At 44.3% G+C, this 18,529-nt stretch overlaps 1 protein-coding gene across 2 annotated transcripts; it reads left to right on the forward strand.

Moving 5' to 3' along the window:
• The first annotated feature begins 6,449 nt into the window (after window positions 1-6,449).
• Window positions 6,450-7,844, forward strand: LOC123489706. 2 transcript variants are annotated; one of them, XM_045220142.1, is made up of 3 exons: window positions 6,450-6,849; window positions 6,942-7,070; window positions 7,164-7,844. In XM_045220142.1, exons 1-3 carry the CDS (start codon window positions 6,612-6,614, stop codon window positions 7,682-7,684), a joined length of 888 nt encoding a protein of 295 aa, XP_045076077.1. In that variant the 5' UTR covers window positions 6,450-6,611; the 3' UTR covers window positions 7,685-7,844. The 2 variants fall into 2 exon arrangements, with proteins under 2 accessions (XP_045076077.1, XP_045076076.1); XM_045220141.1 differs by having other exon boundaries at window positions 6,942-7,844.
• The last annotated feature ends 10,685 nt before the right edge of the window (window positions 7,845-18,529 follow it).

An 18,529-nucleotide genomic window follows, 5' to 3' on the forward strand; every position in this document is an offset into this window, starting at 1 on the left:
TATGTTTTAATGTCATTATTTGGCAACAGTTACACACTTGTCTGATTTCATTAAAATGAGTTTCTCATTGAAAGACGGGTAACATTACAAAAACGTTCTCTCTCCATAGAATAGTTAGCTGGGATGACCCTCCAAGTCAGATCAGATAACATTTTGTTACCCACATTGTGAAGTTTCACCACTGACCTTTTCAACCAAAAGATGACAACAAATCTGTTTTTGACAATTACAACCTTATCAATATGGATAATGTAGCTAGTCTGACCATATTGTCAATGTTAAGCAAGCTATCTAACTTTATTATTAGCAATGTTAGCAAGCTTTATCAAGCTAGCTAAAATCTTATTGGTTGAAGAATTGTTCCGACCAAAAGCACATGAATGAAGGGAAGTTGTATTTCCAACATCACAACTGTGAAATAGGAAGTTCCGACTAGCACCTGAACGTGGCACTAGTCCCTGTGACTGTCCCATCTTTTTCCTCTTATGTAACAACAACGCCTCTAAACATGTTTTCACACTCACTAGAGTGACAAGACGTTGACAATGAAGACAGACAGACCAGCTAAAGCCTTAAGACCAAGAAGCTTGTGTGCTTGTTTAGATACTGCTTGGTGGTAATGGTTGTTGTTAAAATGCAGTTAGAGAACTCACTGAAATGGGTGTTGCTGAAATGTATAACTGCATTTCAACAACAACCATTTCAACCACCCAGGTGCTATTTGGCTGGCTTTTAAAACACTGTTGTGGATAACAAGTTATCTCAGACAACTGTCTCAATGTTTTCTCCTACCAGTGATCCTATACTGAACTATACTTGCCCCAAGCCTAAAAGAAAATGGCCTCAATTGGTTTGAATCACAACTTCAGAAGATGGCCCTGGCAACTCCAGACATTTCTTTGGGGGCCCTAGGGAGCCGCCTATACAAAACAAATCAATGGGAAACAGATGAGAGGCCGACTTGGTGAAAGTGAAAGCAGATGTGGCTAAGTGGATTTCTCCCACCTATACAGAAGGAAGGTACTATATGACCCACCTCTGACCCTACCTAGCCTCCAATTAGTTGTATAAATGGTTTGTTGTTCGGAAGAGGCAGGTTCTAATCTGGGTATATCTCATTGGACAGGTTTATTTGCTCCCACTCACACTACAATAGCATCAGTCCCCTGGCACCTGTCTTTTGTTGCTAACTGGCTAAATGAGGGTTAGCGACTCGGCGCATGTAGACAGGGCAGTGTGTGTGTGCATGTGTGTGTGTGTGGAGCATTGTTTCTGCTATTTTCTGCTAGGAAGCGCTTTGCCTCTTTGTGTGTGTATTGTTAGGTATCATAACAATAGGATTTGAAAGATAAACAGGATTTGTGAGATCATGTTTGTGTGTGTGACCCTGTGAGGTATAGACATCCTACCTGCAATACCCAGGAGTGTTTATTTCTATCCCTGCACTGTTTGTTAGCAATAGATTCTTTGTTTTGTGTGTGTGTGCTCACACACAGGCATGTGTGAGAGACAGCCAGCCAGGCAAATGTGAATGGAAGTGGATAGATGTGCTAGCCTGTCACGCTAATGTGTTAGCTTTGCATGGCAGCAGGTGAGCAGATGAACAAAAGCAGTGAGTGTTAACAATGACTGAGGTCGAGAATTAATGAATGAGGATAGCTCCCCTGTCCTGCTCTCGCTCTCTCTCGTTGTCTCTTTCACTCTCTCCCCCCCTATCCCTCTCATAGCTCATTAGCCAGAGAGGCAGCTGCGGGCTGGGTGTAGCTGATAGGGCGGGGACTAGTGGAGTTGAGGAATAGAGTAGAGGAGAAAGAGGAGGAGTAGTGGCGTGAAGACCGAGGAGAGGAGGAGGAATCGCGGAAGAGAATTCAGTGGAGGAGTAGCAGAGAAGTAGAGAGGAGAAGAGTGGAGGAGTGGAGAGGAGGAGGGAGACTAAGTAAAGACAGAGATGAGAGGAGAGGAGAAGTCAAGCAGAGAGACTAGGGGTTGGGAAGTGAAGGAGACTGACACAAGGAGGGGAGGCTAGAGTGGCCAGCCACTCCACTGGAGCCCGAGCTAGTCGCCTGCTTGCGGACAGAAACAGTGGCAGTAATTAACCATACACTTATCCCCACGCTCGCTCAATGACCAAACACTTGCCCCCTGTCTCTTTCACTCACTCACACTCACACTCTCTCTCTCTCTCTCTCTCTCTCTCTCTCTCTCTCTCTCTCACTACCACCCACCCTCTTTTTCATCACCTTCTCCCTCTCTCCCTCTCTCTCCTCTTTTGATTGCACTCATGCACTCTCTCCCTTCATCCTACTCTTTTCTCCACCTCCTGATTGGTCTCTCCATCTTTCTCTCTCTCTTTTTATCCCCCTCTCTCTCCTCTCGCTCAGTCAAAACAAGGTCAGGACTCCCACTCTGTTGCGCTAATGCCTCTTCTGATCATTGCGCTTGATTAGCCTAGCATCTCTGCTAACCCCTCTCCCCTCTTGATCCTCTATCCTCACAGCGGTATAGATAGCAGAGATAGCTGATCCACACTCTCTCTATCACGGCACATCAGCCATATAAGGCTCAACATAATCTGTTTATGCAGTGTGACAAAAGAGCAACACATAAAAAAACACAGGTGGATGAACTGCCGAATGAGTGGGGGGATTTGGAAGGGAGAGAGAGAGAATTTGTGTGTATGTGTTGTTGTTGTTTTGGGAGGGAGGCTCTGGGATTTTCTCCTAAATCTGTTACACTCTAGTGTTTGGTTGTATTTCAAAAGCAGCACATAGAATTCAATCATCAGTTTGTCTCTCATCAGATGCCCCAAAATAACAGTATACAATACCAGAATAAGTAATTAAGTTAAGTATCAGAAGAGGTAAAGCATGTACTAGCGTAATGCTTACAATTCTCTTTTCCTAAAAGTGTTAGCTCTAGCTTTCAGCTGTTCTCAATTAAGGCCAGGGTATTCAAATCTGACCGTCAAGATCTGGTAGTTAATGTATTGGTTAATGCCATTAAATAACCAGAGAGTACACTAACCGGACTGTCCCAGGTCTGAATCCGTCCCTGTAGATGGAAATATGAAAAATATGAAAAATAATAGCAGTGCTGTGGAGCTTCAGGCCTGTATAAGTCTGCTCTAGGCCAAACCTAATGCATCAAACAACTTGCCTGCCTCAAAGTCAACCGTGTGAAAGGTAAGAGTCCATAGAAACCTGCTCAACCTGCAGTGTCATACACACACAAAACAGCGTAACACCAGGAAGGAACTCGACAGGGAGTCTGTCCCTCAGGCAACTTCCTGCTCAGGAAGACATTGGCACAGGTTTGATCTCAGCACTCAGCTCAGTGAAACCTCTCTAGAGACCTGATTTTATTCTCTCTCTCTCTCTCTCTCTCTCTCTCTCTCTCTCTCTCTCTCTCTCTCTCTCTCTCTCTCTCTCTCTCTCTCACACAACCACACAGTATAGACTGTAGATCTCCACCTCCATGCTCCCTGTTGCATTTCTCTCAGATTGAAATGGAGTCCCACTCTGGTATTGCCACAACAGGCTCTCATTAATTCATGAGGAGATTTTATGACCTCTATCAGATGTTGGCTTCTTGAAAGCCTGCCCAGATGAGATGAGAGAGAAGGACACCTAGCTTGGGTTCATGCTCAAGTCTAAAAGTGAGTGAGAGTAGGTAGAGTTAAAAGCAACAGAATGATAAATGAAACTCAAAAGCGCTATGTAGTCGGGTGTGTGTGTGTGTGTCTGGTTGGCTTGATCTACTCCTGGTCGTGGTGCCCATTAAAAACACAGGGAACATTGAAAATCAATGGCCTAGATGCTTCTCCGCCTCATCCCCATGGGAAACGCATCCATCTCCTCCATACTCACTCACTTTCACTGATAGACCTCAGACTGTTCAGTAACCCATTCCTAGAATGCTAGAACACACACACACACACACACACACACACACACACGCACACACCACGCCAAAGAGGGTCATGCAAGGCTCCATTAATCTACCCCCTAAGCCAATTCTATCCCTCATTTATAATTCAAGATATTTGCTATGACCGCACAAGTCTATCCTCACAATAGCCAGCCATTATTGAGTGGGGAGCGACCCCATGTCTTCCATGATGTTGTCCAACTGGAAATGAAGTGTCCCTGTTTCAAAGTTCCTCTTTCCTGTGTTCAGTGTGAATTACCTCTATACTGTATGACTGTAGGACTAGGGATGTAGTGGAGGGTATTTATTTAAAGGTGAATCATTGAGAACACATTATATTTTACAAACAGTGCTTTTACAAGCACTGTGTACTCTCAGTGTTGCAAATAGCGTTTATGCACCTACTACGCTAGTAGTAGTAGTACTGTAAGTAGCACTTATGTGGAGCGCCACCGTATCTTGATCGTCGTTCACCATTTACCTTTATATTTACCAGTACTTCCCAGAGTAGGGCCTTGTAACATGACGTCTTATCAGCTGTAAACTGTATCATCTGGATATTTTTAAACGTTCAATTCAATAGAACGACGGAAACTGCAATGACAGGTAAAACATTTTGTATTGCTCAAGTGCAAAATCATAATTGTGATTACCCAATAATATATAATGTCATGTTGCTCAACGATGTGTCCTCATTTAGAGCAATCCACACCCCCTGACTGACTATCAGGCCTCAGCAGTGCCTGTACTTGCGGTGCCGGCTCTCTATTTACTGGCCTTTGGTGCTGTTCACTTTGGCCTGAGTGGTATTCACAGCAGCAACAGCATCAGGGTGTTCTTCAGGCGGGTCGACTGTCCATGTCCATCTCCTGAATGATCTCTGGCCTGGTGAAGCATTGGCCTGGTGAAGCATTGGAAGCATCTGTGATTTCTCCTGGCTAATTTGAATGTAAACCGGTATGGTTATTTATGCAGTGGCGATTTTAGCATGTAAATCTTGGTGGGAAAAAATAAATAGAAAATATTTGTTGCATGCCAGCAAAACCACTACACAACACAACTCTAAACAATACATTCATTGGACTATAACTGTGATTTCCAACTTGTTGTGTACTGTTTATGTCCAATAATGTTTTGTCTATCATTTCTGTTCATAATTGATCTTCATATTACAAGGATCGAAAAGGATTTGCCAGTAGATTCATGATGATGACTGCTAGCTAAGATTTTGAAAGTATGATGTTGACATGATCAGTCCAATCAAAGCTACGGTAGATATAACGTGATTTTATCTGTCCAATTTATCTTCTTTTTATTTTATTTTATTATTTTACCCCTTTTTTGTGGTATCCAATTGTCCCTTCGCCTCTCCCGTACGCACTCGGGAGAGGCGAGTTCGAGAGCCGTGCGTCCTCAGGAAGCTGGAAGCCAGTCGCACCAATGTGTCGGAGGGAACAGCATACACCTGGCGACCGTGTCAGCATGCACTGCGCCCGGCCCGCCACAGGAGTCGCTAGTGTGCGATGGGACAAGAATACCCCTGCCGGCCAAACCCTCCCCTAACCTGGACGACGCTGGGCCAATTGTGCGCCGCCCCATGGGTCTCCCGGTCGCGGCCGGCTGCGACAGAGCCTGGACTCAAACCAGGATCTCTAGTGGCACAGCTAGCACTGCGATGCAGTGCCTTAGACCACTGCGCTACTCGGGAGGCCTGGATGGGCACTTCTAATGTAACTCTATGGCAGCACCCAAGGGGCTTGAATTTTCGAGCTCTCTCCGTAGAGTTTGCGGTGACGTAGTGTCCCCATGAGTGACAGAACACTGAGCCAATCAAGGCGCAACTAGAAAACATTACCAACCCCTACGCTCCATATTTTCCGTTGGCTGCCCCACCACCACAGAAAGCACTGAGCTAGGCTGAAACACCTGCATTTTGGAGCTGCCTTACTCAAGAAAGCAAAAAAGAGACCATGTTTGTATGCGGCTTTATTAACTCAATTATTATTATTTTATTTTTTTGCTAAACAGTTGTGGAGCCCACATCATTTTCCCTCTCCTCTTTCGGCCGGTGAGGCGGTAGAGAAGCCTGCAGAACCTCTCCCTGAGGGGGGCGGTGCGGGCCACGAGCAAGGCCCAAAAGTGTCTCACTCCCCGGGTCAGAAAGCTCATAATGAGCTAGGTCATCGCAAGCACCAGCACCAGTGTAGATACTACCATGACCTGGTAGTATATGAGGAGCTGTAGGTCACGGGGGCGTTTGCCAAAGTTGTCTGAAAAAGCATGTCGGACGTGAGACCCGCCCCAGTTAAGGGACAGGGACTGCGCATCAAACATATTGCCAAATGTATCCATATAAATAAATGAATTAATTAATTATAATGAATTAATGAATAAAATGAAGAGCAGGTTACAGAGTTGTTGATTGTCCACTGTCAACATTCTAGAACTCTTGTAACATACTGGGTCCATATAATATTATGTTTCATGACAGTCCCACTATCAACATTCTGGTAGTTGTGATGTCATAATCGATTCTTCTATTACATCATGTTGGGTCCATATCTTGTGTATGTTTGACAGTGAACAGTAAACCCAATTCACTTTTACAAAGCACAGCTAGCCAACTAGTAGTTTGACTTGTAATTTGTACTGCCTACTTTTGAAAGACGATTTCTTTAATCAAAATGGCACAGCTCTCCCAGAAGGGTGGGCTGTGCAACATGAAGATGTTATTGTTGGCTGTTATTTTCTGTCTCCTATCGTTTGTTGCTGCAAATGTGTTGGTGTCTTCAGAGCACAAGACTTTGATGCCAGTGAAGGACCACCCTATTCTGAACAACCCTGATGCTACAAAAGAGACCAATTTTAAGTCATTGCTGGAACAACTTGCGAGTTTACGGGTGAAAGACGATTCTTCTCCAGGTAACGTGGGCCAGTTGACAAAAGGATATTCCTCAAAAATGTCATAGACCACCCGGACTTTGATGAGTCCCTGCCCCTGAATTATGTTCCAGAGCACAAGCCATTGATGCCAGTGAAGGACCACTCTGTTCAGAACAACCCTGATAATACAAAAGAGACCAATTTTAAGTCATTGCTGGAACAACTTGCGAGTTTACGGGTGAAAGACGATTCTTCTCCAGGTAACGTGGGCCAGTTGACAAAAGGATATTCCTCAAAAAATGTCATAGACCACCCGGACTTTGATGAGTCCCTGCCCCTGAATTATGTTCCAGAGCACAAGCCATTGATGCCAGTGAAGGACCACTCTGTTCAGAACAACCCTGATGCTACAAAAGAGACCAATTTTAAGTCATTGCTGGAACAACTTGCGAGTTTACGGGTGAAAGACGATTCTTCTCCAGGTAACGTGGGCCTGTTGACAAAAGGATATTCCTCAAAAAATGTCATAGACCACCCGGACTTTGATGAGTCCCTGCCCCTGAATTATGTTCCAGAGCACAAGCCGTTGATGCCAGTGAAGGACCACTCTGTTCAGAACAACCCTGATGCTACAAAAGAGACCAATTTTAAGTCATTGGTGAAGAGCACCCTGAAGATCAAACCCAGAGTCAACATATTGACTGACCCTTCTTACTCCGAGCCACTTGTGAAGGTGAACCTGATTTTGGGGCCCGTTTTCTATAGCTTCATCGTAATAGTGGTTCTCTATGAGGCTGTGAGAATCTCCAAGGAGGCTAGAAGGCGATCTGATGCTATTGCCACTGCTTGGCTCACTGAGGTTTGCGTCAATTAAGACTGAGGACTACTTCTTAAACCAAGTGATATTGAATAAAAGCTGCAGATATTAAATCTCCAAATGAGATCACATGGAGACTGCCACCTTTGAAGACTTCCATTGTTTGTTTATAATTTAATGTCTTTAGAATAGTAATAAAAATACATTGCATTTAAAACATATGTTTCAAGTTATTTTTGGGGTATTTTGTTGTACTGTTGTGTTGTAAATGCAATATGCAACATTATTTAATTGATAAAATAATTAAACATTAAAGAGATTCTTCTGTACTTTTGTATACTTTTTTGCCAGTAGTTCTGAAAGTAGCACTCACGAGCCAAAAGTGTTCCCCGAGAATTGCGTACTACGTCACATATGTGCAGATACAGTGCCTTCAGAATGTATTCATACCCCTTGACTTAATCCACATTTTGTTGTGTTACAGCCTGAATTCAAAATGGATTAAATAGATTTTTTATCACCCATCTACACAACATACAGAAATATCTAATTTGCATAAGTATTCACACCCCTGAGTCAATACATGTTATAATCACCTTTGGCAGCAATTACAGGTGTGAGTCTTTCTAGGTAAGCCTCTAGAGCATGAACCTGATTTGAGTTTGCCCCACCAAGATTTACATGATAAAATCGCCACTGCTTGTTTTTACCATACGTTCCTGGTTTCAAGGAGCACCAAAAACTACACTAACCATGAGCCTTAGCGTTTCTGCCGCCACAGAAACAGACCATTTTTACAGTCTATGGTCTGTTCGGTCAAAGATTGTCTATTATATTGACAAGATATTCGAGTGGCCGCTCTAACAATGGAAATACATGTCCTCAAAGATGGAAGGCAGGCGGGAGGAGGCGAGATCAGGTGGGACCATTCTAGCCAATGAGAGGGCAGATAAGTGTGTGAACAACAGGCCATAGACATAGATAGAGGACTCATCTTTGTATCTGTTCCATTAAAGAGTATGTGACCGCATAGGCAGCGCCATTGAGGCTATCTCCATTTTAAAGAAGTCAATTTTCTTCTTCTTCATTTGTAACAACCTAACTATTACAAAACTTCTATTCGATCAAATAAGCCTCACGTAGCAAATTATCAATTACATTTTTTGCTGGGCGTGGACAGATTTTGGGTGGACTAAAACCTCTCGCTTTGCCTCTTCCTCTCTAGTTCGGTTCTAAGCGACAAGTTACCATGACACGGAACTACCGCAAGAGTTTGGAATTAAGTACTAATAATGTTGGGTGAACTGTTGCTTGTATGCGTGTGCTTACTGTGTCACCCTGATATTGGCTACACTAAACGTGTAAAAACTGTAAAATGCAGTGCAGTCATGGACTCCGGAGCGATGGTTACAGCAAAGATATTTATAACTAACCCAAGATAGTTAATCAGTGTCGTTTACAGTGGGAGCAAATTAAGCATAGTGGGCTTAACAAGCATGGAGGTGGGCAAAGCCAAGCATGAGCTAGCAAGATCCTATTGGCACGTTGTAGCATATTTCTGTTAGGGAACGCCTCCTCTCTGAAACGCAATTCGACCTTGCACTCCTTCTAAACAATGTTTTTCTTGTATTTTATTTTACTTTGGCAAGGCAGCAAGTCTATAAAACGTAATGCACTGTGTTCGTAACAGATTCTAGTTTTGGGAACAGAAACATATATTGAGATCAGATGTTTCATTGTTGAGAAAATTTGCAGAATGTCGGCACAGTTTCACCTAGTTCCATCCTCTCCCACTACCCTCGACTACCATATTCTGTGGTGAGAAAACGTTCTAAACGGATGCTTCAGCTTTATAGCCCCTGTGACATGTCTGTGGTTACAGTCTGGGACAAAATACTGGACCATGGCTGTGTTGTTCGTCTCGGGCCTAACAACACCCGTGGCAATATATCCTCCAAACACCGGCTTCTCAGGCATTATTACTTAATTAGCTAGCTGACAGAAATTGGAAATGCAACACCTCGCCTAACCACCAACCACCATGTTTCTCAAAATTTCAAAGGAACTAGTCCAGTGGTTACGTGACTTGTATCTGCTCTGTGATTGGACAATACAGACTGCAATGCTGTACGGCAGGGTTCTTCAATTCTGGTCCTGGAGGGCCGAAACACTTCTGTTTTTTATTTCTACCTGGTAGTTAATTGCACTCACCTGGTGTCCCAGGTCTGAATTAGCCCCTGATTAGAATGAGAGGATGAAAAACAGAGGTGTTTCGGCCCTCCAGGACCGGAATTGAAGAACCCTGCTGTATGGGATGAGTAGTTTTTTTGCCCACAGTCTTGTACCCTTGACTCTTTTTAAATCTTTCACAGTTTTTTAAAATCCATTTCTAATCTTTTGAATGAATGGTTCACCCCGGAGATCTTTGTACCTATTCAATGTTTGGAACCACGATTCTCCAAGTGGGTAGCTGCAGCCCAATATGGCAACTGGAGTATGGGCGAGTGGGTGTGTCGAAAGGAGTGGGTGTATGGAAAGCGAATCAGACAATTGGGCAGGTTTGTTGCCACTCAAGACAGTTTGGCGTGGCTGATTGGGCTGCACGACGAAATAAGCCGGTGACCAGTGCACTGGTGTTGTATAGACGTGCCTGCCGACTTGAAGTGCTTCTTACTGGGTATCAGGGTCGTGTCGCTGGCGGTAGCTAACGTGGCCATTTATTTTTCTCTCACATGATTTTATTTCAAGTAGGATAGCAGCCTACACAATAAATAACTAATATTGGTAACCAAGGTGATAGTCACCTTGATCCATACAGTCTACTACTCAATGGGGAGGGCATGAAAGGCAACAACACCAGGACACTGTGCCCTTCGCTCACGCTTGACAAGCACTACTGTCCGGCAACGGCGTGGGAAATAGCTACCTAGTAGCCAATATCAGGGTGACAGTCACAGTAAGCATACGCATACAACGCATGAAGCAACAGTACACCCATCATAAATACTTTTAATCAAAACAAACAATCGTCAGTTTTATAACAGAAAATGTACAATTATTTGTGTAAAACTAACAGTGAAATTTGACTCAAGATTCATCCTCTCGCTTAAAAACAGAAGTACAAACTCTCGCGGTATGGTAGCTCAATGTACGGTAGTTGCCAGGTAAGAAATTGAAGAAAAAACAACACCACTCAATAAAAACTGCCTAACCTACAGCAGAGCGCTTTCGACACACCCACTCCTTTCCACACGCCTACTACTTTCCTTACGACACACCCCGGTCGCCATATTGGGATGCAGCCTCCGATTACCAGCGTGTTCTTCTTTGTCTTCAGTGAGGTTTATCGGCGGTTGGCATCCAACGTTATGGTGCATTACCGCCACCTACTGTACTGGAGTGTGGGCCAGAGACAGGGAGAAACTAAATCCTACCTGCCAGCCCCGTTTCTCTTAAAAAATAACAAAATATTTGAGACTATATCTAATGACGTTTTACTCAATATACTCTTTAAACTAATTGCCTGTATCCCCTTCTCCCTCATACTAGATCTCATCCTCTCTCTTTCCCTCTGACACTGCCCACACTGTAGCGATACATGCTCCACGGTCTCTGTTTCCTGACAATAATCACACTTTCCTGTTGGATGCTTTCCTATCACATTTAATGTTTTATTCAACTGGCTGTGTCCCACCCTTAATCTTGTAAAAATAGCCTCCTCTCTTCTTTTTATTTATTTTTTATTTCACCTTTATTTAACCAGGTAAGCCAGTTGAGAACAAGTTCTCATTTACAACTACGACCTGGCCAAGATAAAGCAAAGCAGTGCGATAAAAACAACACAGAGTTACATATGGGGTAAAACAAAACAAAGTCAAAAATACAACAGAAAATAAATATACAGTGTGTGCAAATGTAGCAAGTTATGGAGGTAAGGCAATAAATAGGCCATAGTGAAACATAATTACAATTAGTATTAACACTGGAATGATAGATGTGCAAGAGATGATGTGCAAATAGAGATACTGGGGTGCAAATGAGCAAATAACAATATGGGGATGAGGTAATTGGGTGGGCTAATTTCAGATGGGCTGTGTACAGGTGCAGTGATCAGTAAGGTGCTCTGACAACTGACACTTAAAGTTAGTGAGGGAGATAAGAGTCTCCAGCTTCAGAGATTTTTGCAGTTCGTTCCAGTCATTGGCAGCAGAGAACTGGAAGGAATGGCGGCCAAAGGTGGTGTTGGCTTTGGGGATGACCAGTGAGATATACCTGCTGGAGCGCATACTACGGGTGGGTGTTGCTATGGTGACCAATGAGCTAAGATAAGGCGGGGATTTGCCTAGCAGTGATTTATAGATGGCCTGGAGCCAGTGGGTTTGGCGACGAATATGTAGTGAGGACCAGCCAACAAGAGCGTACAGGTCACAGTGGTGGGTAGTATATGGGGCTTTGGTGACAAAACGGATGGCACTGTGATAGACTACATCCAATTTGCTGAGTAGAGGCTATTTTGTAAATGACATCGCCGAAGTCAAGGATCGGTAAGATAGTCAGTTTTACGAGGGCATGTTTGGCAGCATGAGTGAAGGAGGCTTTGTTGCGAAATAGGAAGCAGATTCTAGATTTAACTTTGGATTGGAGATGCTTAATGTGAGTCTGGAAGGAGAGTTTACAGTCTAACCAGACACCTAGGTATTTGTAGTTGTCCACATACTCTAGGTCAGACCCGTGGAGAGTAGTGATTCTAGTCGGGTGGGCGGGTGCCAGCAGCGTTCGATTGAAGAGCATGCATTTAGTTTTACTAGTGTTTAAGAGCAGTTGGAGGCTACGGAAGGAGTGTTGTATGGCATTGAAGCTCGTTTGGAGGTTTGTTAACACAGTGTCCAATGAAGGGCCAGATGTATACAAAATGGTGTCGTCTGCGTAGAGGTGGATCTGAAAGTCACCAGCAGCAAGAGCGACATCATTGATATACACGGAGAAAAGAGTTGGCCCAAGAATTGAACCCTGTGGCACCCCCATAGACTGTCATAGGTCCAGACAACAGGCCCTCCGATTTGACACATTGAACTCTATCTGAGAAGTAGTTGGTGAACCAGGCGAGGCAGTCATTTGAGAAAGCAAGGCTATTTAGTCTGCCAATAAGAATGCGGTGGTTGACAGAGTCGAATGCCTTGGCCAGGTCGATGAAGACGGCTGCACAGTCCTGTCTATTATCGATCGCGGTTATAATATCGTTTAGGACCTTGAGCGTGGCTGAGGTGCACGCATGACCAGCTCGGAAACCGGATTGCATAGCGGAGAAGGTACGGTGTTATTCAAAATGGTCAGTGATCTGTTGGTTAACTTGGCTTTCAAATACTTTCGAAAGGCAGGGCAGGATGGATATAGGTCTGTAACAGTTTGGATCTAGAGTGTCACCCCCTTTGAAGAGGGGGGATGACCGCGGCAGCTTTCCAATCTCTGGGGATCTCAGACGTTCCGAAAGAGATGTTGAACAGGCTAGTAATAGGGGTTGCGACAATTTCGGCAGCTATTTTTAGAAAGAAAGGGTCCAGATTGTCTAGCCCAGATGATTTGTAGGGGTCCAGATTTTGCAGCTCTTTCAGAACATCAGCTGTCTGAATTTGTGTGAAGGAGAAGCGGGGGGGCATGGGCAAGTTGCAGCGGAATGTGCAGAGCTGGTGGCTGGGGTAGTGGTAGCCAGGTGGAAAGCATGGCCAGCCGTAGCAAAATGCTTGTTGAAATTCTTGATTATTGTAGATTTATCGGTGGTGATAGTGTTTCCCAGCCTCATTGCAGTGGGCAGCTGGGAGGAGGTGCTCTTATTCTCCATGGACTTTACAGTGTCCCAAAACTTTTTGGAGTTAGTGCTACAGGATGCACATTTCTGTTTGAAAAAGCTAGCCTTTGCTTTCCTAACTGCTTGTGTAAATTGGTTCCTAACTTCCCTGAAAAGTTGCATATCGCGGGGGCTATTCGATGCTAATGCAGTACGCCACAGGATGTTTTTGTGCTGGTCAAGGGCAGTCAAGTCTGAGGAGAACCAGGGGCTATATCTGTTCTTAGTTCTGCATTTTTTGAACGGGGCATGCTTATTTAAGATTGAGAGGAAAGCACTTTTATAGAACAACCAGGCATCCTATACTGACGGAATGAGATCGATATCCATCCAGGATACCTGGGCCAGGTCAATTAGGAAGGCCTGCTCTCTAAAGTGTTTTAGGGAGCGTTTGACAGTGATGAGGGGTGGTCGTTTGACCTCGGACCCGTTACGGACACAGGCAATAAGGCAGTGATCGCTGAGATCCTAGTTGAAGACAGCGGAGGTGTATTTAGAGGGTAAGTTAGTCAGGATGATATCTATGAGGGTGCCCATGTTTACGGATTTAGGGTTGTACCTGGTAGGTTCCTTGATAATTTGTGTGAGATTGAGGGCATCTAGTTTGGATTGTGGATGGCCGGGGTGTTAAGCATATCCCAGTTTAGGTCACCAAGCAGTACGAAATCTGAGGATAGATGGGGAGCAATCAATTCACATATGGTGTCCAGGGCACAGCTGGGGGCTGAGGGGGGGCTGTAGCAAGCGGCAACAGTGAGAGACTTATTTCTGGAAAGGTGGATTTTTAGAAGTAGGAGCTCAAACTGTTTGGGCACAGACCTGGATAGTATGATAGAGCTCTGCAGGCTCTCTACAGTAGATTGCAACTCCACCCCCTTTGGCAGTTCTATCTAGACGGAAAAAGTTGTAGTTGGGTATGGACATTTCTGAATTTTTGGTGGCCTTCCTAAGCCAGGATTCATACACTGCTAGAACATCAGGGTTGGCGGAGTGTGCTAACGCAGTGAATAACTAAAACTTAGGAAGGAGGCTTCTGATGTTAACGTGCTACCACTACCCCAGCCACCAGCTCTGCACATTCCGGCAGAAAATCCGATGTTCTGGGTGAAAACCGCCAACAGTGGCTAATAGCAAGTAGCTAGTTATCTAGTTAGCTGGCTAGCTATTTTCAACTGGAGATTCTAGATTCAGTGATTCCGGCAGAAAATCCTAAATGCTCTGGGTCGATAGCACGCTGTGCAGACTGGCCGATAATTGTCCAGGCTAAAGCTGGCTGGTAGGTAGTGCAGGCCACGGACAGTGGTGAATACCGCTAACGGTGGCTAATAGCAATAGCTAATAGCAAGTAGCTAGTTAGCTGGCTAGTTTCAGCCGTGGGTTCTTGATAAAAGGTATGAAGAAATAATAGAATCTGTTCCACATTGGGTGAGGCGGGTTGCAGGAAAGTATATTTAGTTAAGGATGGAAAGTGAGAGAGAAATATATATGAAAAAGACAACAAAAAAACTGGCTATTTACACGAGGACACAACATAATACACGACGCACTGCTATGCGATCTTGGATTTTGGATCTTCTGTCCCTTCCTGCCGTCCTCCCTGACTTTCCTCTGTACTTGAAATAAATGCCTTCCCTTATTATCTCTATTCCACTGCTCCTGCCATCACTGTATATATCAATATTTTTGCCTCTGCCTTGCTCATTGAAACTTCAACATCCCCACTACTAAGTGCTCGTTTAGCCTGTTCATCTACTGCCTCGTTCCCCTCCACCCCCACATGGGCTGGGACCCAAGTAAATCTTATCTGAATACCCATCTGTTTAATCCTGCCATGGGTTTGTAGCTCATCATAAAGCAGGTATTGTCTGCTACGTGAGCTAAAGGACTGGAGACTCATTAACTCTGCACATGAATCAGAGGAAATAACTACCCTGTCTTGTTTGACTTCCTCCACCCACTGCAATGCCAACAGTATGGCCATCAGCTCTGCCGTATATACAGCCAGATGATCTGTAATACGTTTCCTGACTTCCACTCCACATTACTGCACTTCAAATGCTGACCCAGTACGTCCTGTCCTTGGATCTTTGAACCATCTGTGTAAATGGCCACAAAATCCTGATACACAGTTTCCAGATGTCTCTTAAAGAAATCAGCTGGATCAACACCCTCCCTATCTTTCTGTAGTCTCTCCAACACTTCTGGAGGCGGGAGTAGCCATGGTGGATTTACAGGAATAACTACCGTTGGACTAAACTCCCTTCCATACAGTCCCATCTCCTTCGCCTGGGTATTACCCACCCACCCAAAGCTTGGGTTTGCTCATGTTCCCAGCATGCCTGTAGAATCCCTTTCGCAGGATGAGACACCCCATGTCCTTGTAGGTTGACCCAATAATTCATTGCCAGCTGCTGTCTCCTAATCTGCAATGGCATATCCCCCATCTCCACCTGTAATGCAGCCACTGGGGATGTCCGAAACGCCCCACTACATATTCCGAGTCCTTGCCCCTGTATGACATCTAGCCTTTCCAGTGAGGTCCGGGCTGCCGAACAATATGCTATACTGCCATAGTCTATTACAGATGAGATCAATGCAACATACATGGTCTTCAATGAGGAACGCCCAGCCCCCCACTCCTTCCAAGTCAGACAGCGCATCACATTTACCACCTTCTTACACTTTCCCACCACTCTCAATGTGTTCTGCCCAGGTCAGTCTAGTGTCAAAGCATACCCCAAGGAACCTGAAGGCCCACACCCTCTCCAAGTTTCTCCCATATAACCTCAAGCATACCTAATCTCCCACCTTCCTCCTGGTAAAGAACACTGTTTGAGTTTTCTCTACAGAGAACCTGAATCCCCACATTAATGGCCACTGCTCTACCTCATCAATTGCTTCCTGTACCTTCCTGACTATGTATGGCACATTTCTTCCCCTCTTCCATAAGGCCCCATCATCTGCAAATAACGACCTCCCTATATCCGGCAGTACATGAGAGTAAACATCATTGATCATGATTGAGAACAACAAAGGACTAATCACGCTCCCCTGTGGTGTATCATTATCCACCAAGTAGCTGCCTGATAAAGACTTCCCCACCCTCACCTGGATAGACCTTCCAAACAGGAAGTTGTACGTTCTTCCTCCTACCCCCATATTATCAAGCTTGATTAACAACCCCTCCTTCCACATCCTATCATACGCCTTCTCCACATAAAAAAAAGACAGCTACAACAGTCTCCTTGTTCACCTGAGCCTTCCTGACCTCTGCTTCTAAGCAGATTACTGGATCCATAGTTCCCCTACCCTACCCTTCCTGAACTCACTCTGATGTGACGATACTAGCCCTCTGCTCTCCAGGAAGTAAATTAGCCTTTCCGTAATCATACGTTCCATAATCTTACATACAGTTGAAGTCAGAAGTTTACATACACCTTAGCCAAATACATTTAAACTCAGTTTTTCACATTTCCTGACATTTAATCCTAGTACAAATTCCCTGTCTTAGGTCAGTTAGGATCACCACTTTATTTTAAGAATGTGAAATGTCAGAATAATAGTAGAGAGAATGATTTATTTAAGCTTTTATTTCTTTCATCACATTCCCAGTGGGTCAGACGTTTACATACACTCAATTAGTCTTTGGTAGCATTGCCTTTAAATTGTTTAACTTGGGTCAAACGTTTCGGGTAGCCTTCCACAAGCTTCCCACAATAAGTTGGGTGAATTTTGGCACATTCCTCCTGACAGAGCTGGTGTAACTGAGTCAGGTTTGTAGGCCTCCTTGCTCGCACATACTTTTTCAGTTCTGCCCATCAAATGTTCTATAGGATTGAGGTCAAGGCTTTGTGATGGCCACTCCAATACCTTGACTTTGTTGTCCTTAAGCCATTTTGCCACAACATTGGACGTATGCTTGGGGTCATTGTCCATTTGGAAGAGCCATTTGCGACCAAGCTTTAACTTCCTGACTGATGTCTTGAGATGTTGCTTCAATATATCCACATAATTTTCATTCCTCATGAGGCCATCTATTCTGTGAAGTGCACCAGTCCCTCCTACAGCAAAGCACCCCCACAGAATGATGCTGCCACCCCTGTGCTTCACGGTTGGGATGGTGTTCTTCGGCTTGCAAGCACCACCTTTTTCCTCCAAACATAACAATGGTCATTATGGCCAAACAGTTATATTTTTGTTTCATCAGACCAGAGGACATTTCTCCTCTCATCTCTAGGAGGCAGAACGCGTCTCCTTCCTGAGCGGTATGACGGCTGCGTGGTCCCATGGTGTTTATACTTGCGTACTATTGTTTGTACAGATGAACGTGGTACCTTCAGGCGTTTGGAAATTGCTCCGAAGGATGAACCAGACATGTGGAGGTCTACAATTTTTTTCCTGAGGTCTTGGCTGATTTCTTTTGATTTTCCAATGATGTCAAGCAAAGAGGCACTGAGTTTGAAGGTAGGCCTTGAAATACATCCACAGGTACACCTCCAATTGACTCAAATGATGTCAATTAGCCTATCAGAAGCTTCTAAAGCCATTACATCATTTTCTGGAATTTTCCAAGCTGTTTAAAGGCACAGTCAACTTAGTGTATGTAAACTTCTGACCCACTGGAATTGTGATACAGTGAATTATAAGTGAAATAATCTGTCTGTAAACAATTGTTGGAAAAATTACTTGTGTCATGTACAAAGTAGATGTCTTAACCGACTTGCCAAAACTATAGTTTGTTAACAAGACATTTGTGGAGTGGTTGAAAGGTGTGTTTTAATGACTCCAACCTAAGTGTATGTAAACTTCCGACTTCAACTGTATTACTGGATCTTAGTTATGGTGGTAGTTCTACAATGGAATGCTTGAAGCATGTTGGCTAATGGGCAGGAGTTCAAGCAGTTCATTGTTGATATGCTAGCTAAGCCTGATGTGATTTGTGTGCAGGAAACATGGCTCAAACCGACTGTGGAGTTTATCATACAGGGATATGTAGTGGTTTGTAGGGACCGAGATATAGGGGTAGGGGGGGTGTGCCACCTTCATAAAGCAAGGAA

This window comes from Coregonus clupeaformis, unplaced genomic scaffold, assembly GCF_020615455.1.
Source record: "Coregonus clupeaformis isolate EN_2021a unplaced genomic scaffold, ASM2061545v1 scaf3220, whole genome shotgun sequence".
Taxonomy (NCBI): Eukaryota; Metazoa; Chordata; class Actinopteri; order Salmoniformes; family Salmonidae; genus Coregonus; species Coregonus clupeaformis.